Here is a 26943-nt window from a genome sequence, read left to right on the forward strand (position 1 = left end):
TTCTATCGAAATACATTTTCTGTCTTTCACCATGTGCTTCTGAATTGCAACTACGAACACCAACACTGCAAGCTAGTGAAACGATATTTCACGAACTGTGGTTTATTCACTGATATCTAATATTCACGAGTAACAACTGTTACTTGGTAGAAGTGTGAATGTGAAATCACATCACAACACGTTACGGGTATCACGAGCTACTGACAGTTTAAAATTACTGATATGAAACTTCATGGTATCAATTCGTACTGTGATTGAAAAATCACGGTATCACTCATCACTATGTCACTGCTGCAAGTGTGCAAGTCACCATGATGGCAGAAATGAAACTACAGCCGAAAGCAACGCCATCTTGGAACAGAAATGCACAGATTTCCGCAGAAATTGGTTTGAATGACAGGAAATTGTTTCGAAAATCAGTGTTGCCACCCAAGAAAAAAATGCAGATCACGGGAAATAACATCCACATCAAGTTGTTAATGGTGGGAAAACAATATATAATAAGAATAGGCCTTAAGACGGGACCAATAGAAAATGACATAAATGGCAGAAAAATGTAAATTGTGGGAACATAAAAACAGGGTTTTACTGTAGTTAACTATAAATTAGTTAGAAATAACTATTCTCCCTAAATATTCTTAAGTATTATATCTCTTCTCCCTAACCACCCTATTTCAGTTTTGTAAAAATGAATATTCCATCTACAGAGTCTGTTGTATCTAAGTAAGAAAGAATATTAATAACTTTATACAGAATAAAAATATTTCAGAAAACTAAATAAAATCGAATTAAATAAATAATGCATAAAATATTTCTTGTTTTGAATTTGTTTTTCATACATGGATATCATCACAATAGGATTTCAAATTTTTTTGAAGAATTTTCCTGCAATTAATTTTTCATGCAATCATCAAGTTTAATGCAATTAATGTTTCATGTGATGAATTTTTCCACAATGAATTGTGCAGACACACTTAAGAATGATAGCAGCATATGTGCCAATACATCAGACCACTTTTACAGAGATGCCCTTCAAAGGTGGAAAAGTCTAGACCTACAACACACACACACACACACACACACACACACACACACACACACACACACACACACACACACACACACACACACACACACACACAGTGAAAGCAGCCACACTTTCTAACAAACTCAAGGAGCCTCACTTCCACAACAGCATGATAAGGAGTCTCAGCAGCTTTTTTTTCTGCATGTTGGTATGGTGTGAGTTGAAGATCTCTTATCCTCAAACCTCACATGACATTTCCCTGAATCCCTAGCAACAATGGAATACAAGAACCAAGTTGAACAGATGAATATTATCAATGGCAATAATGGATTTAAGGGCAAAAGTTTGGTAAATTTCCAATAGACGGCGACTCTGCACCAGCATTAAAGACTATTTATTTTTGAATAAATGAGTCTGAATGTGTCGTAAGTCCATCAAAGATGGAGCATGCTCCGGATGTCCGACTGAGGTCACTATGAAGGAAATGATTGACAAAATCCATGGTATCATTATGGAAGCTGCTGAATGAAAGTGCACGAGATTGCTGAGATTGTAGGCATCTCAACTGAATGGGGTGTGTATAATATACTGCACGAAAAATTGCACATGAAAAAGCTATGTGAGCAATGGGTGATTGTTGACTGTCGATCAAAAACACATGCAAAAAGACATTTCAACACAGTGTTTGGCGATGTTTAGTCTCAATTCGCAGGATTTTTTGTGTCGATTCATGACTGAAGATGAAACTTGGATCCACCACTACATGTCTGAGTCCAAGGAGCAGTAAAAATAGTGGACAATGCCTGGTGAAAGAGAACTGATTCCCAAGGAATTATCATGATAAACTATTTGGAAAAGGGTAAGACAATAACAGAAGTTTCTTATGAGTCATTGTTGGACTGTTTAAAAGAAGAACTGAAGAAAAAAACGGCCAAGATTGGTGCACAAAAAAGTGCTCTTTCATCAAGACAATGCACCATCCCACACATTGGCCATCGCAATGGCAAAATTGCACAAACTGAGGTTCGAATTGGTTCCACATCCACCGTATTCTCCGGACTTGGCCCCGTGTGATTTCTTGTTCCCAAACTTAAAACTTTAGCTTGTTGGGAAAAAATTTCTTCAAACGAAGATGTCATCAAGGCTGTTAATGACTATTTTGCACAATTTGACAAATCCTACTTTTTAAATGGGATGAAAAAATTGGAAACTCGCTGGACCAAATGTGTAGACCTCCATGGGGACTATGTTGAAAAATAAAGGTGATTTTTTCCTTTATTTTTTCATAAAAAGTTTCATAAAAAAAAACGTGTTTAACTTATTTTTTTTTATGAAACTTTTAAAACAACCCTTGTATGGCACTCAACTCATCCAACATGCACAAAGTATATATAATCCTAATCCAATGGATACAATTAAGATCTAACCTACTGGAGTAGAGCCACTAAACATGACGATGACATGCAATGGAGAATATGGTTCAATGCTCTCCACACCCCCTACCAAAATACAGAAATTCTATCTGGATTTAAGGACAAATAGCAGAAGACCTTCACTGAAAGAGGAGTAGCTGTCTACCTGCTTACACTATTCAAACAAAAGTGAGAAGCTATCTTCTTCATGATCATCATCACAGGGTAAACAAGATCCTTGATTTCTTCCATCAACACTGGAATGAAAGGAATCAATTCCTGGCTGGGCTGGGCAACAGCATCACAGTCCACTTTTCAAGCCAGCAGAACATCCCCCATGTCAAATAAAATAGACTTTCCTGTTGATATAGTGGATTAATATAATTAAAAATGAACAATGATTCTGTAACTGACTATTGTTTTCTTCAATATATAATTATTATACTTAACAATCAACGTTTATGTAAACTCGCTGCCCAAATGCAGAGAAATCCGTGTAATTTAATGCTGGTTGATCTTTTGTATACAAGATTGTTATTTTTAATAAAAAAATAATATACATATATATATATATATAGAGAGAGAGAGAGAGAGAGAGAGAGAGATAAATTTCTTTTAATTAAAATGAATTCTTACGTGGGAACAAGGTCAGATCCTTGTTGCATCAAAGAGCCAATTGTAAACCACATGCTATTCAACAAACTGAAGTCATTCTGTAGAATTTGATCTTCCTGGCGACAAGGATGAGGATTATTCCACTCATAAGGACTTAGTCTTCCCACAGTGAAAAGTACAACACTGACACCAATGAACACTACCATGACACAGATCCACACTTCAGTTGAAAATGGACTCAAAAAGGAAAACAGTGATGTTACTTTTGTGGTAGGTTTCTTAAACAGAATACTTATGCCAGTATTCATGAAAGGCATAGTAAAGTCCACTGCACTCTCCCTGCCAGAATTAATAGTTAAATCTACTATAGCCATATGAGCAATCTAAATAAAAAAAAATTAAAGAGATTAATTAAAATAAGTTTTTTATACATGCACATCTTCAGAGTTAAAAACCCAATTTGAATTTGAAATTTAGAATTCTAAATTAGGCACACAAAATTAAGTTCAATAAACTAGGTCTGGCAAATTTCTTCACTTTTTATTCAACTAAATGAGTTAGGAGTGGTGAGGAGTTTTTATTTGGGTGAGGAGTGGTTTCTTTGCATGGAGGGTGGTTGAACTATGGAATGCATTGCCTGATAGAGTGGTGAGAGCAAGAACGGTCAATACGTTTAAGGAGTGGTATGATAGACTTTGTGTTTCCTAGGAGGGACCTCCCTCAATGAGTCTTGATTGACTTGTGTTTCTTAGAAAGGACCTCCCACGATGAGTCTTTTGACTCCATGGAGGCCTGAATAATAATAATAATAAAAGAGAGGTGCTGATAAATTCCATAATCCTATATAAGTTGAGGTTACATTTAGTATGTTCTTTTTTGTTATTTTTTTAATGGTGATACAAATATGAAAAATTAATTCAACTAAATATGGGAAAGGTATTCCAAAGGATAGCAGCAACATTGAGAAAGAAATAGAAGGAAGAAAAATCTGTTCTATGAGTTCAAAAGGATAGTTCAAACTGATAGCTTGTTGCTGCACGTCAGATCCAATATTATGAAGGAGAAGAATTACTAATGCCAATCCTGATGATGAACAGCAACCATTAAATCTGTTGAAAAAACTTTAGCAGAAACTAAGAAACAGTGTGAAAGAGATAGGACTAAATTAATGACCCATCTTTCATTAATTATTAACTATATTGTGAACTATATTGTGCATAGTGAACCTTAATTATTATATTAACTATATAATAATTAAGAATTATTAACTATATACGAATCATAGTTCCCTCCAATCAGAGTTCCCCCCCCCCTAGAATATAGGATGATGCCTCACCCTTTTGCACTGAATCAAGAATTTTTAATTAACACTTGGGGAAAAGGGTGAGGCATCATCCTATATTCTAAGGGGGGGGGAAACTCTGATTGGAGGGAACTATGATTCGTATATAGTTAATAATTCTTCTTTGAGGTAATAATGCAACAACCAGAGTAAAGAGAACACCTAGTTAGTTGAATGATGCATGTGTTACAGTTATTGTCTTATTAAAGTGAGAAAAGATCAGCCAGTCAGGCTAAAGAAAATCCAAGAAGAGTAATGGAGCACTATTTCCCATATTGAGGATAAATGTAGTCCATTTGATCTGTTAAGATTATGATGATATAATAATGTCTCACAACTTTATAGTTTTTCCAGAAATCTGCTCTTGTGAAAGAAAGGACTTGACTTTTCTTTCCAAAGAAAGAAAATTCAAATCCTGCATCAGAGCAGATAAAATATTTAGAGGATGCAGCATGTTATGCAAGTCCAGACTGCCCAGATTCATGATACTCATAATTTTTATTTTTATTATTATTATTATGTAAAACCTCACATGAATTTTGTTGTATCAGGTTTGTTTTTACAAGTTTTGTCTGAAGAAAAAATATATATGAGGAATTATCAATGTTTACCAAATTTTGTGTAATTCAAATTGATGTCACATGAGTTGGTGCAAGAATTGAGATAAAAAATTTATATTTTATATTTATATATTATAATTGATATCTATATTTCATATTATATTTATATTTATATCTCAATTCTTGCACTAGGTGCAAGAATTGAGATATAAAAGTGCTCACTTTGGGAAGGAAAGTGTCTTTTTCTTCACTGGGATTGTCACCATGTAAGGTCTACTACTGGTTGTTGAAGCATTTCACAAGGAGGTCTGCACATGTTGTCAGTGAGAGCTTGGCAGTAAGGAGAAATACAAGCAAGAAGGAAATTCATCAGTGGAAAAGGCAATTACATTCAGCCAAGGTCATACACGTAGCCCAAGAAAAGAACTCTGAGGATAAAAGGAAATTGGCGACCAAGATAAAGAAACTGGTGGAGAAGGACAAAACAGGTAGACAAGAAGAAGAAAAAGAACATTATTGCTCAGACAAAGAAAAGAAACGAATAAGGGTTGTCTTGCAAGAATGAAATCTATAGATATCAGCTTGTTGTAAATATCTAGGAGAATGTATAATAGCTCCTGGATAATTCAAGTAAATGTGCTCTTGTTCCTTATTCAGTAATCTTAACATCATAGAGTTTATGATACACTCAAGTGCCTAATACAAAGTCAGCAGGCTGTTATGCATAGTGAACCTTAATTAATATTAACTGAGCTCACGCTTGTCATGTCTAAGTGTTTATGAATAGAAATGACTTGTAAATTGTAGTAGACTACAGATAGGACATGAAAAAGAATTGTGAGAAATTTTGGAAACTTAAGTTTGAGATAGATTCTAACACAGAGAAGCTGATTTGTGAATGCACTAATCCCAAACTACAAACCTAGGGGTATCTGACCACAAAGGGTAAGGGCATTAATTTATGGTAGTTAGCAAGCTAAAGCCATGACTGACACAAAAGTACTGGTCAGAGGTAGAGGGGAATAACTTTTATCTTTATCTCTGCTTAAGACTCTCATAAAGTCATACTCAAGGAATTAATTAGAACTCTGCTGACACTCTCCGTATACAGCTTTCATGGATGGCCTCTAGTTCTACCCTTGCCTTCCTCTACTCTATGAAATATCTTTTCCACATTAACATGGTAACAACTCCTCACCAACTTACTGTATTTTTCCGTGTATAAGACGATACTTTTTTCTAAAATTTTTAGACCAAAAATTGGGGATCATCTTATACACAGGGGATAACTGGCTGAGAGATCCGCGGTTGCTGTGGCGAAACCGGTAGCTTGTCTCCACAAACAGGATTCTGCCAATCACTAGCCTCTGTTAACTCTGTTGATCGACATCATTAACATCTGATTCTGAATAAACCAATCAGAACTCTGAAAGCATTCATACATCTGCAACATGTTAGCAGGATAAGTTAATGCATTAACAATATTTTGAGCACTAGCCCATAAAAATGTCTGAAAATAAAAAACAATTGTCATATTCTTCAAAGTTCAAGTTAAAAGTCATCAATTACACAAAAGAACATGGAAATAAAGCTTCAGAGAAACAGTTTGGACCTCCTACCACTGAGTGCATGATTAGACAGTGGAGTAAACAGGAAGAACTACTCAAGATGCCAAAAAAAAAAAAAAAAAAGAAGAGGACCTTAAGAAAAACCAGCAAAATGGCCAAACTTGAAGCAGAGGCTTAAGACTTGGATTATGGAGCAGTACCAGAGTGGGATATGTGTCAACCAAGCTTATTTAATATGAGTCAAAAAGGTTTGCAAGAGAAATGAACATTGTTGATTTCACAGGAAAGGCAAAATGGTGCTTCAACTTCATGAGGAGAGAAGGGTTGGCCATAAGGACATGAACCAAGTTAGCCCAGAAAATGCCACCAGCTTATGAAGATAAAATCCAACAGTTTTATTCCTATATCATAAAACTTTAGAAAAAATATGCTTTTGAACCAAGTCAGATTGCAAACATGGGTGAGGTGCCTCTCAATTTTGATGTGCCTTCCAACAGAACTGTTGATATGAAAGGGGTCAAAACAGTGGCAATCAAAACAAGTGGTCATAAAAAGACACACTATACAGTGTGTGTCTTTTCATGTGCAGATGGTACCAAACTGCCTCCTATGGTCATTTTTAAGAGGAAAACATATCCTAAAGAAAGCATACCACCTGGCGTTCTTGTCCAAGTTCATGAGAAAGGCTGGATGAATGAAGAGATCATGGCTATTTGGTTTGCAAAGATATGGTCCAGAAGACCTGGAAGGCTCGTAAAGAGGCCAGCTCTGCTTATGTTTGATCAGTTCCAAGCACATTTAACAGAAAAGATAAAAAGGGTTGCACTGGATTTGCAAACACAGCTAGCAGTTATTCCTGGTGACTTACAGGTCAGCTACAGCCACTAGATATTTCTATCAACAAGCCCTTCAAAGCTATGATGAAGGAAGAATGAAATAAATGGATGCAAAAAAGCAGGTAATAACTTTACACCAACAGGAAGAGTGAAAAAAACTAACCATTACTGAGGTATGCAAATGATTCTCAACTCATGGAATGGAGCAAGCAAGGGGTGATTATGAAGCCACTAGAGGGCTATATGGTACACGCCTTCAAGAAATGTGGAATCAGCAATGCCATGGATGGAACTGAGGATGATCTCATACATATAGACAGTGACTCAGAAGACAACAGTGATGCAGTAGAGGTTGAAGAAAGTGATATGTCTGGAACTAATAGTGATGAAGAAAACGATATGCCTGAAACTGAGAGTGATGTATAATTTCTTAGTATGAATCTTAAAAATATTACCAAATTACTAAATATACTTTGAATATTTAAAAAAATATCAAACGTGTTCTGTTTTATGTTTAAAATATTGATTTCTTAATTTTGGGTTTGAAAAAGTACGGTTCGTCTTATACACAGAAAAATACGGTATGTCTCGATCATATCCTCTATTCACAAGGCTCTAAGTTCCATTCCCTCCACATATCTGATTTTCAACAGACTTGACACTAAACTTAGTAAACCTTCTCTGGACCTTCTCCAACACATTCTTATCCCCCTGAAAAACCAGACGACCAAATCTGTGCCCAATAATCCATATGTGGCCTGATCAAAGCTTTATACAGGGGGGGGAACCATAACCTCTTTGCTTCTTCATGTCAATGTCCTTCTCATTATTTTGCTGGTTTGGCCACTAGAGGGCTATATGGTGTGTAGTGTTTGTAGAGAGCTCCTGAACAGATAAGTGTTATTTTAAGTAATAATTGGTAAACTTGCTTGAATCTTACATAGTATTATTTATTATTTTTATATTTTTATTTGAATCTTATATAGTATTATTTTTCATGTCTTAGCATGCCTGGGTGATTTTTGTGTGTTTTCTGAGTTTCCAATTAGTAATTTGATAGATATGATTATTTGTGCACATGGTGCCAATAAGGAGGAATATGAATACAATGGCGTCCAGGTCACCATCTTTGTCCAAAACTTTTAATTTAAAGGATTTTATTCAGTGTACTGTTTGTGAAATGTATGCTTTCAGGAGAGCGGTTGGAATCTGGTTAGACAACGATAGTGGAGTGAATGTGTGCAGAAAGTGTAAGGAATGTGAGGAATTAAAGAGTGTTTCAGGTCGTGAGAGTGATATCATTGTTGAAAGTGATAATGTAGAAAATAGTGACATGCGAGGTATGAATAGTGATATTTGCGATTTAGTACCAGACAGTTGTGAGAGTGGTGATGAAAGTGAGAATGAAGGTAAACATACAGAACGAATGAATGAATTAACGGATAATAAAAATGATGAGACAGATGCAATGAGTGAGATCGCACAGTTATGCGGAGCGATACACAGGGCAAATCGACAGCTGGAGCGTTAGCAAAAATGTTTACCGAGCGTATCAACTAATAAACGGCAAAAGTATGATAGTGAGTGTAAACAAAATGAAAGAGCGAGTGTTGTACGGAGATTCTTTAGTAAGAGGTGTGATAGATGAGAGTTTAACAAAATCGTACCAACCTGGTGCGCACGTTAAGGATGTAAGCGAGTCAATTAAAATGCAAAAACAGAGGATGAAAGAATTGATAGTAGTAGCAGTAACGAATGATTTGAAAGGAGATAAAATGGCTATGAGAGAGGATTTGAAAGAATTACTTGAAGTAGCAAAAGAGAACAGTGAGAGAGTTAGGATGGTGAATCTGTTGCCACGGTATGACAGTGAAGAGTATAGAAGGAGGGCCAAAATTGCTAATGACTTTATGCGCGGATTATTCAGGAGGAGTGGTGTAGAATTTGTGGATGTGTGGAGTGAGTTTGATGGGCGAAATGATTTGTATAAGATGGATGGTTTACATTTGAATGGATTTGGTGTATACTAATGTATACTAATGCCAGAAGTATTAGGAACAAGAAGGAAGAATTTTTGACTTCGGTTGGCACTTCCAGGCCACAGGTTATTGGCATTAGTGAAACATGGCTGACAGAAGATGATATAGCTAGTAGAATTGAATGTGAGGGGGTATGGCGTGTTTAGGAGTGACAAGGAGAATAAAATGGGGGGAAGAGTGTTATTGATGATGGCTGATGAGCTACAGCCAAGGAGAACAGAAGTGGAACTGCAGGATAGAGAAAAGAGCACATTTGAGGCTATTTGGTGTGAGAATGAAACTAGCAGAACAAAATATACAGTTGGGTGCTGCTATAGAAAAGGTGATGGAATAGATAGTGGAGATGGTATGCATAAACAAATAGAAGAAATGAGTGGAAGGAGGGTAATTATTATGGGAGATTTCAACTGTGGTGACATTGATTGAAAGGAGGAGAGGACACATGGGAGGAAGGAATTGAATTTTATGCAGTTATTCAGGGATAACTATCTGAGACAGCATGTAATGGAAAATACTAGGGGTCAGAGAGTGCTTGACCTAGTAATTGCATCTGAGAATTTGGCTGTAATGAATATAACCATGTACACACCAATTGGTGAGAGTGATCACAGGGTCTTGACTAGGGAGGTGGCTAAAGGTGTGGAATTTACAATTAAGACAGGGTACATGTGGAATTATTGGGCTGGTAAGTATGACAAGCTTAGGAGTTTGATTGGTTCAGTGCTATGGCATGTAAAACTGCAAGGGCTGGATGTTGATAGTGCATGGGAGGCAGTTAAGAAGTGTTTGCGTGAGGCAATGGCTGACTTTATATCTAGAGTCCGAATAATAAATCAAGTAGGGGTTAAATGGATGAATAACACCATTGAACTTGAGCTGCAAAAAAAGAAACAACAGCGGAGGAATTTAAGGAGAAAGGTGACCGGCAGGCACATGAACCGTATAAAGCACAGGCCAGAAGGGTAACGAGTGTGGTAAGAAAAGAAAAAGCGGATTACGAAAGAACATTAGCCATTCAGGCTAAAGAGAATCCCAAACAGTTTTTTTGAAATATGTTCCAAGTAAAAGAAAAAATGTATATGGCAGAATGATTTTAAAGAATACCGATGGTAGGGAGGTAACCGAATCAGTTGATATAGTTGAATTACTGAGTGAGCACTTTGCAAGAGAATAATATCCAGGTGGTGGCATTGCAGGAATGAATGAACCAATCGCTTATACAGGAATTGTGGTGAATGAAGTGGAGGTGAATAGTCTATTACAAAACCTCAGTGTCAATACATCTGTGGGATTGGATGGTATATCAGCTCGTGTCATATGTGAAGTGGCTAAAGAATTGTCAGTGCTCTTGACCATTTTGTTTGAGTCTCGGGTCAGGGTTAGTACCGAGGAGGTGGAAAGAGGGGAAAATAGTTCCACTGCATAAAGGAGGTTCCAAGAATGCTGTTGTAAATTACCGACTGATCAGCATATCAGGAATCGTTGTCAAGGTCTTGGAGAAAATAGTCAAGAGAAAAATACATAGATGAAAATGGGATACTGTATGGGCGACAGCATGGTTTTGTGAAGGTAGATCATGCCTCAGTAACTTGCTCATGTTTTATAGGTCCAGTGGTTCTACTGGACCTTGCCAAGGCCTTTGACATGGAACTCTAATCAGTAAACTGGAACTGGAGCAGATGGAGATGGATATAGGGTTGGTGAGATGGATAGGAGGGTGGTTGATGGAGAGAGAGAGAGAGTGGTTTATTCAGGAGTAGAGTCCAAAAGACAGCCTTTGACTAGTGGTGTGCTGCAGGGTTCTGTGCTTGGACCACTACTTTTCAATTTGTTCATTAACGATATAGGAAAGGTTCTGTGCTTGGACCACTACTTTTCAATTTGTTCATTAACGATATAGGAAAGGATCTGAGAGGAAGTGTTCATTTGTTTGCTGATAATGCAAAGTTGGGTAGAGCAATAGTGAGTGCACAGGCTGTCAAAATTTTGCAAGATGAGTTGGATAGTTTGGAGGACTGGGCTAAGGAGAATGGATGTCAATTTAATGTGGCAAAGTGTAAGGTTATGTATTTTGGGGTGAAAAGATTAGCAGTAGTATATCACATTGGTATAACCATACTCCAGGAGATTGACAAGGCCAGGGAATTGGGAGTGTTGGTGGATAGGGAGTTGAAGTTTGGGGGGGGGGGGGGGGGGGGGCACATTGCAAAAGTGGCTAAATCAGCTCATCAAATCACTTGGTTGCTGAAAAATACTTTAACAAGCAAACGGGTTATTGTTCCTCTGTAATGAGCCTTGATAAGACCCTCTAGAGTACTGTGCCCAGATTTGTGCACCAGGGTTTCTTCTTGATGGGGAGGATGTGGAGAGGATCCAGAGACAAGCGACCAAGATAATAGCAGGTCTATGGAATGAACCTTATGAGAACAGGTTGAAGATTTGTGGGTTGATAGGCGGAAAAGGTGTGATATGAGATTAATTCAGAAGATATTTTTGAGAATAGGCCTGGTGGTGGGAGGACTAGGGGCCATACATGGAAGCTGGGAAAGAGTGTGGTTAGCAAGGGTGTTAGAGCTGGTTTTTTACTTGGAGAGTGGTAAATGAGTGGAATAAGCTGCCAGAGTCTGTTGTGGGTGCCATGACTGTGAATGAGTTCAAGGCGAGGTATGATAGATACTGTGTGAATGTCGAATCGTTGTTCTTGACATGATGTTAGGGCCTCCCTCGATGAGTCTAAGGACTCCTTGGAGTTGCCCATAATAATCATAATAATAATTATTACCATAATCTCCCTATTTGTCAAATCAGTCTCATTTAGTCCTCTCCTGCTCATTTGCATTATCTTAGACTTCCACCGATACCTTGTTTTTGCATCATTGATTATACTTTCTTCCAGCAGCAACCTTCCCAAATGACTAACTCCAAAATCATCTGAATGATTTTGTCCATCACTGCTAAGGACCACTAACATTCCATCCAAGTGCTTTGCTGTCTGCTGCAACTCATCATTACTACGCAAACTACTCTTCCTAACACACTGTTATCCTCACACTCTTTAATAATCTACTGATATCCTAGCGCATATTTTTCTTATGCCCAACAAATCATTCCTAACCACAACCACTATCTACCTTGCACTGTTACTTCTCATATCTATTACCTCAATCACCCTATTTATTCTTCCTCCTGGAAAACATACCTTGTGCAGCCTCTCTCTCATCCACCACAATTTTATGATTGAATCTCCATATCGTGCTATTCTTGAATCATTCACTACTTCTTTCTCTCTGCTACCTTCCTTTTTATTCTTTCGCAGTCATCTATAGTTCATATCCACCATACCTATAATTTCATTCTGTACATGCTTCACTTCATTCCTCATTTTAATGATTCCATGCTTCAACTCTTCCATTCCAGCAATAGCTTCTGCTATTGCTTTGTCAGTCAGACACACTTCCATTTCCATAATTACGCCTGGTTTTTTCTTTTTTTTTTAAATCATTTCTGTATTCATGATCACATTCTCCATATATTATTCTCATGCTAACTCTTCTGGCTATCATTCTTAGTCTTACATCCATCACTGCCTTTTATCCTATATTCTTCACTTCTGGTTCCAGACTTTTATTCAAATTGCACAGTCCATTAACATATTACACTTTCTACTGACCCTCACTCTCTGTCACTTCTTTTACTTAATCTCTCAACAAACACATTTGCCTACACATACATATTACATTCCTGGTAATGAATTATCTTGGTAAAATTCCATACCGCTCAACTTTCTTCCCATGTGTCCAGATGAATGTTTTTTTACCACCACATTTTCTCTGTTAACTGTTATTATGAAAAAGTTGCTTCAAATTGATTAACTTCAAAATGCAAACACACTGCACTCAATCATAACCAAACCAGACTAAAATTATAATATATCCTTTCTGAGAAGAAGAAGACTAATCCTGTAACTACTTATGACTTTGTTGATAAAGGACTTACTGCAGCCATTAAATATGATGGCATGTATGAATGTTTCTGACAGATGGAAAAGTAAATTCTTCCATCTTGGGGGGGGGGGGATGGAAGAAAACTGGTGTTGTTTTCCATTTCAAAGTGGCATGTATCCTTGGGTATAGAGTTCTTACGTGGAACTGCCCAAATAGATATCAATATATTTAAACAAACCATTGGCCTAGAAAAAATATCATGGTGATGCTGCTGCTCCTCAAAACACTCCATAATATAATTAGCAAGCATTAAAGGAAGAGGATTTCCTATTGCTGTGCCTTCTATTTGATGGTCAAACTTATCAAATAAAAAAAAAGCTACAATGAACGACAAAATTAAAGAGTTGGATGATGTTAGAAGAAAAATCTTGTGACAGAGAAGCCCCAGTTTTTAAAAGTATGCTGGTAATAAACAGGGAAAACAAACTATCTAAACTGATCATTATGTCAGCAAATCCAAGATGAAATCCTACTGATCTCGTTTTTAAAATCTACAGTGTTTTTAACAACACAAGAAGATGACTTACTTATGAATGCTGAGAGAGTGTGAGAGAGAGAGAGAGAGAGAGAGAGAGAAAGAGAGAAAACAAGAGAGAAAGTTGTCTACAGAGTTCATAAGTAGACGGCTGAAATCAACTACAGACCTTGAAGAAGTATAATAAAGATTTTCCTTCTGCCATTGAGTTATAAAAATTATGCTAATGTCAGGTCCTTTCAGGAAGATTACTTACGTATTCCTCTTTACTCCACTGGGAGTATAGGGCCTTGACCATGGATTTCCATATAACTCTGTTTTGTGCCTCTCTCTCTCTCTCTCCATCTATGTTCAGTTCTTTTTAATCTTTCCGAGTTCTTCTTCTTCTTCTACTCCCCTCCACCAGCTCATCTTTGGTCTACCTCTTTCCTTGCAGATTCCATCCTATGCTTGTTTGACTTTATCTTTTTCAGGTTTTCTTGATACATGCCCTATCTAACTCCATTTTTTCTGACTGACATGATACATTATTGGTATGTGTTAAGTTCTTTGCCATAATGTTTAGTTGGATATCTCTTCAGGCCATTTTTTATTGTACAATTCTTCTTAAACATTTATTTACAAAGCTTTACAGTTTTTTCCTAATTGTTATTGTCCATGTTTCGGATAATTCGAACAATAATTCGGATAATAAGTAGAAATTATTTAATATTTGTATTAAATAATCTGAATTGGTTTTTTAAACCTATTTCCTTTGAATTCAGAACATGTTAAATATTCTGTGCTCTCTGTATCTTAGATTTTATATTTTCCTTTGCTTCTAACTGCTTATTTATTACTCATCCTAAGTAACTGAAGGCATTCCTGTTTCTAAAATTTGACCATTCAGCACTTTTTTTTGTTTTCATTTTATTTATTTTTTATCCAACAGTTAAGGCTTCTTCGTTAAATTTTGTTGTTTTTTTGTTCATATGTAGCTGTGTATGTGCCAGTAAACATATCATTTGCAAAATCTAGGTCATGTAGCTGTTCTACTGAATTCCACTGTATTCCTTTTGTATTTTTCATGGCATTACTCATAACCCAGTCTACAACAATAAGGAATATTGCTGAGGAGAGAATGCAGTTCTGCCTAACTCCTGTTTTAATTTCAAACTTCTCTGAAAGTCTTTCCATTGTGTATGATTTGTATTTTATGTTATTCATATTTTTTTTAAAACTATGTTCATAATTTTATATAGTACATAATATGACATTAATTTTTATATTGCTTCTCTGGCAATGCTGTCAAAAGTTTTTCAAAATCAACAAAGTTAACATAAAGATTTGAGCAGTCAATTCTATTGACTGTTCTATCATTTTTCTGAGTGTTGCTATTGCATCTACACATGACCTCATGGCTCTAATTCCTGCTTGTATTTCTCTTACCTTTTGGTCTATTTCTTTTTTTATGCTTTCTAATAGGAATTGATGAATAAAAATATGAAATTGATGAGAGAAAGTGTTAGTAACGACTGTGTCGCGAGTGCACATTTGAAAGAGAAGGATGGTAGGAAAGAGAGGCGAAAAAATGTTAAAAAATCAGGAAAAAAGAAAATGAGCGATTTGAAAACCATGACGGATGTTAAAAGGGACGAAAATGAGGCAAGAGTGGCAGAAAGAAATGAAATTGAGAGAACAAATGAAACTAGAAATGGCGTGATGCAGAAATCGCAAGTAAAAAAAATCGAAAGAATAAATGATAGCGAAAAAAGAATGAATGATGGCGAAAGTTGGATGCATGTTGGACTGAAAGTACTGAAACAAAGAAAGATGAATGACAGTTTTTACTGTCATTCATCTTTCTTGAAGAATGATAGCGAAAGTTGGATGCATGTTAGTCCGAAAGTACGGAAACAAAGAAAGATAAATGAGAGTAAATGTGAGAAGAATGATAGTGAAAGTTGGACGTATGTTGGACCGAAAGTACGGAAACAAAGAAGGTTGAATGAGAGGGAAAGTGAGAAGAGGGGGTTGAGAGTTAGAAAGTGAGAAGAGGGGGTTGAGAGTTAGAAAGTTAGAAAGATTTAATGATGAGAGTGTCGCAAGATTCGGAAAGTGAATTGGATTGGATGAGGCAAGAAATGAAATGGATGCAGAATGAAATTAAGAGAATTCAGGTCAAAACTATTAAAATAAATCATGATGCCATGAAAGAGTGAACGAAAGATGAGCGAGTGGCATTGTATGGTGACTTCATTATTAAAGGTGTGCTAGAGGATAAAATGCACAAGGTATGTTTTCCAGGCGGTAAAATGAGTAGAGTGATTGAGGAAATGGATATGAGGCGGGAGCGAGCAAAAGAGTTAATAGTATTAATTGGTACAAATGATTTGAGAGAGAACAAAGAGCATGTCAGAATGAATATCAGGAGGCTGCTTGGAAATATAAAAGAGAATACTGTGACAGAAAGGGTAATCAGTGTGTTGCCTAGGTATGACTGTGGTGAAATGAGACGGAGAGCAAGGATTATGAATGATATTCTGGCTGAAATGTGTGAAGAGATGGGAGTACAGTTTGTTAATATGTGGAATGAGTTTGAGGGACGAAGTGAGCTGTATGGGAGCGATGGACTACATTTGAGTGGTTATGGTGTGAGTCGCTTGGAGAGATTGCTGCTGGAAGGTAGAGAAGTGAATAGAGAGAATGAATCAGATAGAGAGGGAAGTGATGTGGAAAAGCAGGAGAGTAAGACAGGAGAGATTGAAGAAGTGGATACGAATGGGGAAGTGAGTGGTATGAGTATAGAAAATGAGAGAATGGGTATGCAAGAGGAGCAGGGAAACGGGGAGGCTCAGGGCAGACAGGGGTACACAGCATGAGAAAGGTGGATGCTCCAAGAGGAGGTGAGCATGTGTAGGCAGGAAAGGAATGGGATGACCAGGGATCAAGAGGAAACAGATGGAATTGAAAAGGGTTCTAAAATGAAGAAGCAGAAAGGGAAATGGCCCCAGTTCAGCATGGAGAGATCACATCGAGTGAGTGGTATCAGTGGAGCTGTAGATCCAGAAATGAGCTCTTGTGTTTGTATACCAATTCTAGAAGTATAAGAAACAAGGCGGATGAAATGGTTGCACTAATTGCGTCTGTTCACCGAAAGATCGTCAGAATAAGTGAGACATGGTTAGATGAGGACGACATCCTGACAGGAATAGAGATGGAAGGGTATGATATGTTTTGTGAGGATAGAAGGAGTAAAAAGGGAGGGGAGTGCTATTGATGATAGAGAAAGAGTTATGTCCATACAAGGTAGAGATGCAAGAGGGAAATAGGGCCAGTGGTTTTGAGGCAGTATGGTGTGAGATAGAGGTGAATAGAATCAAATACTTGGTGGGATGTTGTTATAGACCTGGTAATGTGGATGGTGGTGGTGATAGTGAAATGTATAGTCAAATTAGCCAAGCAAATAAGAAAAGGGTGATCATTAGGGATGATTTTAATCTGGCAATATAGACTGGAATGAAGAGATAGAAACTGGAAGTAAAGAAAATGAGTTTCTTGAGTTTTTGAGGGATAACTACCTCAGACAGTATGTAACAGAGGGCACACGAGGATTAAGGATCTTGGATTTGGTCATCTCATCAGAGGATGTAATTATAAATGTGGTGTCAAATCATCCACCAATTAGTGAAAGTGACCATGAGGTGATTACCTGGGTGGTTGCCAGCAGTGCAAGGATCCCTGTGAGAAAAGGGTATATGTGGAACTACAAGCTGGGTGATTATGAAGAGCTCAGGAGACAGCTTGCAGGTGTAGCATGGAATGAGGAGTTAGCTGGAAAGAGATCAATGCAGCTTGGGGGATTTTCAAAAACTATCTAGTAGATGCAATGTCTAAATGTATTCCAAGGGGCAGAAGGTTAAACAAAGTAGGTGTGAGATGGATGAATAAACAGATTAAGCATGCGATACAGAGAACAGCATAAGAGAAGTGGAAGTAACCAATTTCACGAGGTCTACAAAGACCAGGCAAGGAGGGTGACTTGGTTGGTGAGAGTAGCTAAAGAGAGGTATGGACAGCAGTTAGCTAATAAAGCCAAAAAGAATCCTAGGGAGTTCTTTTGATATGTATCCAGCAAAAGAAAGAATGATTATGGAAGGATGACAATGATTGGAGGAAATGGTAAAAAGACAGCTGTTGCAGAATGTGTGGTGGAGATACTTAATAAGCAGTTCTTAAAGGTCTTTCAATCTTGTGATTGTGAATTCATAGAGAGATTGAGAGTAGTTGATGATGGGGAGGAGAGACTGACTGTAAGTGAGAAAGAGGTGTTTGGGGAGTTGAGTAAACTAGATGTAAATAAGGCTGTGGGACTTGATAATATATCACTGCGTATTCTGAAGGAATGTGCCAGAGAGCTGACACCTGCCTTGACATATTTTTTTAATACGAGTCTTGCACTTGGTCAAGTTCCTAAAGAGTGGAAGGAGGGCAAGATTGTGCCACTTCATAAAGGAGGTGATCGAACTCAAGCATCAAACTATAGGCCTATCTCTGTGTCAGGTGTTGTGGTTAAGTTATTGGAGAAGCTTGTGAGAACTAGGATCCAGAGTTGGGTTGACAACAATGGTATTATCTTTGATGGTATTATCAAAGACAACAATGGTTGACAACAATGGTATTATCTTGGACAGAGGAGAAGGATACACAGTAATATACTTGGATTTCACAAAAGCTTTTGATAGAGTACCTCATGATAAGTTGACAGTCAAACTAGAGCGGATGGAGTTGGATATTAGATTAGTGCATTGGATTGGAGACTGGCTATCTGATAGGTATCAACAAGTTCTGTATGGGGGTGCGATATCCAGGAAAAGGAAAGTCACTAGTGGAGTGCTTCAGGGGTCTGTTTTAGGGCCATTACTATTTAACTTGTATATTAATGATATTGGCAAAGATTTGGATGGAGATATTCAGTTGTTTGCAGATGATGCAAAGTTGGAATGAACCATAAAGAGTAGTGAAGATGTTGTGGCCTTGCAAGAAGACTTGAATAAATTGAGTGATTGGGCAAGCAAATGGGGATGTGAGTTCAATGTTGCAAAATGTAAGTTTTAAAATTTGGAAAATAAAGATGGGATGCAGAATTTATGCTTAGTGAAAATATATTATTGGAGGTAAAGGAAATAAGAGATCTGGGGGCGATAGTGGATAAGGATCTAAAATTTAGGGGACATATCGCCAAAATTGTGAAGACAACACAAAGACTTATGGGAATGATGCAGAGGACACTGACGTGTAGAAGTAGGGAGATTCTTGTTCTGTTGTTTACGGCTTTGATTAGGCCACACATGATGGACCATAATGTGCCAGATTTGGTCAGTGGGTTTTCAGAAGGATGAAGAGATGTTGGAAAGGGTCCAAAGGCAACTGACTAAGGTAGTTTCTGACCTCTGGAATGTTGAGTATGAGGAAAGATTGAGAAGATATAATTTGCAGAGTCTGGTGGACAGAAGGAAGAGGGAAGATATGATAGAGACCTACAAGTTGGTAAGGGATTGTTATAAGATCAATGGTGGAGAAGTTCTACAGAGAATAGTGGGAGATCAGGGGAGAACAGAGGTCATCCCTGGAAACTGTATAAAGAGGGTGTGAGTAGGGGAGTGAGAGGCAGGTTTTTTTCGTGCAGAGTTGTGAATGATTGGAATGCCTTGCCTGAGACTGTGGTGTCTGCAAGGAGTTTGAGTGTGCTTAAGACACGGTATGATGAGATGTGTGTGTGTGATAAAAGGACCTCCAAGATGACCTTCCATGAGGTCTTGGGTAGTAATAATAATAATAATAATAATATTACTCTTGTTAGTATTTTACTTGTTGTGTTTAATAATGATGTTCCTCTTCAATTACTGCCATCAGTAAATCTTCTTTTTTTTAGTATTTTGATCAATAACCCAATATTCCATTCATCTGGTCATTTTTCCTGCAATCATATTTGGTTAAGAAATGGGAAGAGTATATTTGCAGTTAAATCTACTGCAAATAGTTCATTTGGTATACCAGCTGCTTTTCCAATTTTGCTTTTTTTTAGGTGCTTTTAGGATTTCACCTTTTTTTTCCCTTTGGTGTCTATTTTTATTTTTTTTTCTTTTCCTTCTGGTATTTGAATTGTTTTAAGGTTTTTCTCTGTTCATTATCTCTTTGAAGTATTCTTCCTACCCATCTTCCTGTTATTTTTTTATTATTGTTTATTTCATTTCTGTTTTTGTCTTTAATAATATCTCCTCTTCTTCTTTTCTTGCTTGTAATTGTTCTCGTAATATTATATAATGCTTTAGTATAATCTCTATTAGCTGCAATTTCTGCCTCATTTAGTAGGCTTTCAATAAACTCTCTCTCTCTCTCTCTCTCTTATCTTTTCTTGCATTTTATTTAATCTCCTTATGTATTTCTTTATATTTCTCTTGCAAGCTGACATTATTCTTATCTTACATTATTTTTTCTTTAATTCTTTTCCTTCTTCAGTTTTGAGTATTATGTGTAAAGATATCCAATTCTTTGTCTTTTCTTCTATGCACTCCTAGTATTTTTTTTCTGCAGCTTCATGATATATGTTTTTAATACCTGTCCACATTTATTCAGTTCTTCTTCAGGAAGATTTACATAGGATTTAGTTTTGAGTGACCAAAGGTTATTACTGTTTTAATGTTTCTGCACTCTGAAGTGCAAAGCTTTCTATTTCACCGTGCAGAAGTGTAATGCTGTATATCAGAAGTGGATGAGATTTGGATTACCAGATGATAACTGACAGGCTTAAAGTTCAAAGGGAAAATCACAAGTATTGTGAAGGCTATTCAACATACTGCTGCTATGATAAAAAGGATACTAACAAAAAGAAATAAGGAAGACAGATTTTGCACATTATACTAGCATGATTGGTCATGCCAGTGTATTGTTCCTGACACAAAGTACTGTTCAGTGAGAGTTGGAAATGCAGTCAGGGAAACTAGACTGTTTGGTGGAGGGAAATGCAGGTGAGTGTGGGTCCAGGCAACCTAAAGGTTAGTAAGTGAGAAGAGAGTGATCACATGTTGCTGAGTGTAGCTTCCCAGGTTCTTAATTTTAGTGTACTAAGCAACATGAGGTATAAGGAAGGTTATGGGATGAGGGGAGAGAAGGTACTACAGTTTATGAATACTAATACCAGAAGTATTTGGAATAAGGGTGAGGAATTTTTGGCATTAATGAGACTTGATTGACTGACAATGATACAGTCACAGAAAAAGAATGCAAAGGATAGTGCCTTCAGAGAGGATAGAATAATTTCTAGAGATGTATTCTTGTGAATATGTGCGGATCTAATAAACTTTATTATGTCACAAGTGCCATTAAAAACTCGAAATATATAATTGGTTTCTGCTATAATTCAGGGAGTATAAGGGATAATGTAAATAGTATGCATTGGCAAATTAGCATAATGAGTGAATGTGAAGTAATTATTTCGACTATGGAACATAGCTGAAATAATTTATAAACATATAATTCCAGGGAGTATACAATTTGTATTGTACTTCTTAGAATCTGTGACTGAGACAAAATACTGAAAACAATACACATTGGTTTTAATTCTTTCCAAATGCTGTTTTCACTTCATTAAGCCTATAACATGAAACAATAGAAATATTTTCATACAGTAGAACAAGGACAAGGGAGCCATCCATTTTTAATTTAATACAGTTCCATTAATTCTTTATATCTGGTATAATCATTACTTACCTCAGTCATAACTTCATTTATCATCCCATTCCATTCTCCTGTAGTTTCATTCTTAACACCATACTTATCATCTGAAACTTCTCGCAATTCATATTCAAAATGGAGTATTTGTGCCAGAGCATCCATTAAATCCACACAGTAGCCTTCATAACGATCATTACCAGTGAGTGATTCAGATGAATCCTTCAGCATTGCATAAGGAGGTTTCTAATAAAAACATACATACATATATATAATATATATATACATACATACATATATATATATATATATATATATATATATATATATATATATATATATATATATATATATATATATATAAATAACTGATCAAAAAATTATTACCAACCATCACCACCCATAAAAAAAAAATTCATTGCATGAATATAGCTATATAGCTCTTTATTTGCAAATAATTCACTCATATACATATTATGAGAAATTGTTATCTTCATTATTAAATAATGAAGATAACAATGGTTAAACAATGAAGATAATAATGGTTAGTAGAAAGTATTTTTAACTTGGGTATAGTTATGTTAAAGATACCAAGCAATTTTAAACCTGGTTTTACTCCATTTTTTTTCAAGTAAGCAAACAGACAAAATGTCAAGTTTGCGCCTGCAATTTATGCAAGACTAGCTGATCCCACAGGTAGTGCAAGACCAAGGCAACTCGTGGTAAAAGTGGAGCAAGCTCTGATCACTAATCTTAATATTTATCCTTAATGCCAAAACACATCTCCAAGAAGGGGATGTATGATGTTTTGTATTAAAGGCAAGGGGCCACTACCCAGACCGGTTTCGACCTTTATTGAGGTCTCATCAGTGGGAGCTAGGCTAGAAATACCCAGATTTAGTAATGCAGAGCTTGTAAGTATTTTACCAAAACAAGTTACCATAAGGTGTTATAACCTTATTAAATAAAAATCTCGGAGGAGATATAAATGTAGAAAGTATTTTTAAATTGGGTATAGTTATGTTAAAGATACCAAGCAATTTTAAACCTGGTTTTACTCCATTTTTTTTCAAGTAAGCAAACAGACAAAATGTCAAGTTTGCGCCTGCAATTTATGCAAGACTAGCTGATCCCACAGGTAGTGCAAGACCAAGGCAACTCGTGGTAAAAGTGGAGCAAGCTCTGATCACTAATCTTAATATTTATCCTTAATGCCAAAACACATCTCCAAGAAGGGGATGTATGATGTTTTGTATTAAAGGCAAGGGGCCACTACCCAGACCGGTTTCGACCTTTATTGAGGTCTCATCAGTGGGAGCTAGGCTAGAAATACCCAGATTTAGTAATGCAGAGCTTGTAAGTATTTTACCAAAACAAGTTACCATAAGGTGTTATAACCTTATTAAATAAAAATCTCGGAGGAGATATAAATGTAGAAAGTATTTTTAAATTGGGTATAGTTATGTTAAAGATACCAAGCAATTTTAAACCTGGTTTTACTCCATTTTTTTTCAAGTAAGCAAACAGACAAAATGTCAAGTTTGCACCTGCAATTTATGCAAGACTAGCTGATCCCACAGGTAGTGCAAGACCAAGGCAACTCATGGTAAAAGTGGAGCAAGCTCTGATCACTAATCTTAATATTTACCCTTAATGCCAAAACACATCTCCAAGAAGAGGATGTATGATGTTTTGTATTAAAGGCAAGGGGCCACTATCCAGACCGGTTTCGAGCTTTATTGAGGTCTCATCAGTGGGAGCTAGGCTAGAAATACCAAGATTTAGTAATGCAGAGCTTGTAAGTATTAAATAAATAATAAATTAAATAAATTAAATAAAAATCTCAGAGGAGATATAGATGTAGAAAGTATTTTTAATTTGGGTACAGTTATGTTAAAGATACCAAGCAATTTTAAACCTGGTTTTACTCCATTTTTTTCCAAGTAAGCAAACAGACAAAATGTCAAGTTTGCGCCTGCAATTTATGCAAGACTAGCTAATCCCACAGGTAGTGCAAAACCAAGTCTTGCATAAATTGCAGGCGCAAACTTGACATTTTGTCTGTTTGCTTACTTGGAAAAAATGGAGTAAAACCAGGTTTAAAATTGCTTGGTATCTTTAAAATAATGGTTAGTGTTCCATGGGAACACTAACCATTATTTACACCAAGGTTATCCAAACTTAGGTAATCCGAGGGTCGCATTAGAAAAAAAAATTTATCTGAGGGCAGCATCACAATGTATATTTAGTAATTTGGTGAGTAGCAGCGACACAACCTCAAAAGCTGAACAAATGAGCAACATTAATTGCACACTAATCATGCGCTCGGGTTCCCTGTGAGTGCCCTGAGCATGCGCGTTGGAACAAAAGAGTGTAAGAATGCTTTGACACATCTAATATTTGAAAAACATGTGAATATATAGTGATGTAAAAACACCAAATAAAATTATCAACATTGAGATTATCGATTAGTGATAGAATTAAAATATCTAATTTGCATTTGATTCAAATTATTTTATTTTTTCGTTCGTGAAAATCAAAATCCACAGTTGGGCCGCACAAAATCGCACTGCGAGCCGCATGCAGACAGTGCTTTGGACAGCCCTGATTTACACAATGCTAATCTTACCTCTTCTTAAATTCATTCACTGATAAAGAACAAAAAACAATTCTAATAATTCATTTTGCTCATTCACCACTCTATAAGAAAAAAAATCTAGTCCTAAGAGCTTTGCCAACCATACTTTTACACAACTTCCAGAAGTGACCTTGTGTTCTCTCCCCTCTTTTTATGTATTAAAAATCTCTTGTGTACTGAAGAAAGACTGTCATGGAACTGATCAAGCAAAGATATGTTTCATTGTGTGTAATATTTGGAGATAATTGTGCATTTTAGTAAAATTACATTTATTTGTTGATAGCTGAGGTTGATTGTACAGTTAGAGCCTTTGTAAGTTGTTGGTCACATTTTTAGTGTACATCATAGTTTATAGTGAATGAGAATAAAACAAAGGTGAAAAGCAAGGTCTTCATTAGAGATAGTGTGAAAATCAAATCCGGTAAATGGTGTAGAGCAGTGATGAGCAACCTTTGTTCTTCAGTGGACCACAATTGAAAACCTAATATTCTATACAGGGCTGCATTGAACACAATATTAAATACAGGAAAACCTCACTTAACACGATTAATTAATCCATCAATTAATGTGTGCTAAGCAAAATCATGTTAAATGAATGCAATAAACAATAGGAATAATTATAATTCATCCATCAGTTAGTGTAACTTTGGAAAAAAATATATAGTAGCTATCTTCTTCTTATTATTATTGTGCTATCTTTTATCGAAGGTCAGCGACCATCTTGGCGAACAAACTGTGGTATTGTGCTAATCTGAGCAGTTGTGCACTGCTCTTTCCTGTCCACGTCTTGATGTTGTCAAACCATGATATTCTTTTTCTTCCTCTAGTTCCTTTGCCATCAATTCTTCCTACCAAAATAGTTTGTAGAAGTTGGTATTTGCTGTTTCTCATGATGTGGCCAAGATATGATGTTTTTCGTTTCTTGATTATTTGTACAAGATGTTTAGCTTTGCCAGTGGATTTTAAGACCTCTTCATTGGTAATTTTTTCTGTCCATGATATCTTTAGCATTCTTCTGTATAGCCACATCTCAAAGGCTTCGATTTTCTTGATGGTTGTCACCTTCAATGTCCATGTTTCAACTCCATAGAGCAGAATAGACCACACGTAACATTTCAGCATTCGGCATCTGACTTCCGTGTTTAGGTCTTTATTGCAGAATAGCGTTCTCATTTTCATGAAGGACTGCCATGCAAACTTCAATCCTTGTCTTTATATCTATTTCTGGATCCCACCGTTCATTAAGCCAACAACCAAGATATTTATATTTTGACACTTGATCAATATTTTTCCCATTGAGTGTCAGTTTCATTGATGAGGCTGGATTTTTGCTGATGATCATGTATTTTGTCTTGTTGATGTTTATATTTATTCCCATTCTTTGGCTTTCTATGTATACTCTGTCAATGAGTTTTTGGAGATCCATAATGTTATCTGCAATTAGCACGGTGTCATCTGCATATTGTAGGTTGTTAACAATCTTTCCATTTATTGTGATTCCCTCTGGACATTCTTCCAATGCTTTTTTAAAGATTACCTCTGCGTATATGTTGAACAGGAGTGGTGAGAGCACACATCCTTGTCTCACTCCTCTTTTGATGTTAATATCACTGGTGGTAATGTTGTCTAATTGAACGGTAGCTGACTGATTAAAATACAGATTTGTTATTAGTCTTATGTCTTGTTCATCTAGCCTTATTTGTTGAAGGACTTCTATTAAGTTAGTGTGTTTGACTTTGTCGAATGCTTTTTCAAAATCTATGAAACACATAAAGACAGATTTCTGTGTTTCTATGCATTTTTGTATCAATATTTGGGTACAGAAAAGGGCCTCTCTAGTACCAAAACCATTCCGAAAGCCGAACTGTGTTTCACTTAGAGTTTCTTCACTTTTTCTATAAATGCAATTCTGAATTACTTTCAAAAATATTTTTAATGTTTGGCTCATTAGACTAATAAGTCGGAAGTCACCACAGGAATTCGCTTTGGGTTTCTTTGGGATAATGATAAATGTAGATTTGAGCCAATCTGATGGAAATTCATCACTTTCCATCAGATTGTCTCAAATAAATTTTAAAAATTCTGTTTGCACACCATTTGGTCCACTGGCTTTTCCTGTTTTACTTGTTCGTAGAGCATTCTCTATTTCGCATTTCATGATTGCTGGTCCTTGAATGTTATCTTTTATATTTATAGGCTTCTGTCTAGCATCATTGAAAAGTTCTGTTACATATTTTATCCAAATCTGTGCTTTATTCTCTTCTTCTAGAACTATTTTTCCATTTTCGTCTCTTAGAGACACTATTTGCTTTTTCCTCAGTTTTCAGGAAATTTCGTTGATTTTCTTATACAGATTGAAATTATCATGTTTCTTCTGAAGCAGTTCAATTTCAGTACATAAATTTTTCATCCAATTTTCCTTGGCTTCTTTTATTTTTTTCTTGATGATGTTATGTGTTTCTGTATACCTGGCTAGATCTTTGTTTTTGTACATTCTTCTTGTATCAATAAGAGAAAGAATCTCATCTGTCATCCATTCCTGTTGTTTTATATTATTCACATAACCTACTTCTTCAATACTTGTTGTTACGATGGCATTCTTTAAGCTATTCCAAAGAGATTCCACACTTTTATTTTCTTCTATGTTAATCTGTTGTAATCGCAGGTTAAGCTGTGTCTTGGCACTTTTATTTATGTTCGAGTCTTTCAGTTTT

General features: G+C 36.3%; 1 protein-coding gene across 1 annotated transcript in view; it reads right to left on the minus strand.

Moving 5' to 3' along the window:
• LOC150100948 (glutamate receptor ionotropic, kainate 2-like) overlaps positions 1-26943 on the minus strand; it is a 369413-nt gene that overhangs the window by 76619 nt on the left and 265851 nt on the right. Inside the window, exons 10-11 of the mRNA XM_090401147.1 lie at positions 21631-21837; positions 3076-3437 (exon numbers count right to left, since the gene is read on the minus strand). Coding sequence (XP_090257273.1) covers positions 3076-3437; positions 21631-21837 — 569 coding nt within the window. The remainder of the gene's footprint in view (positions 1-3075; positions 3438-21630; positions 21838-26943) is intronic.

The sequence above is a fragment of the Typopeltis vanoorti genome, chromosome 12 (assembly GCF_054136105.1).
Source record: "Typopeltis vanoorti isolate ZY-2024b chromosome 12, IOZ_Tvanoo_1.0, whole genome shotgun sequence".
NCBI classification, from domain to species: domain Eukaryota; kingdom Metazoa; phylum Arthropoda; class Arachnida; order Uropygi; family Thelyphonidae; genus Typopeltis; species Typopeltis vanoorti.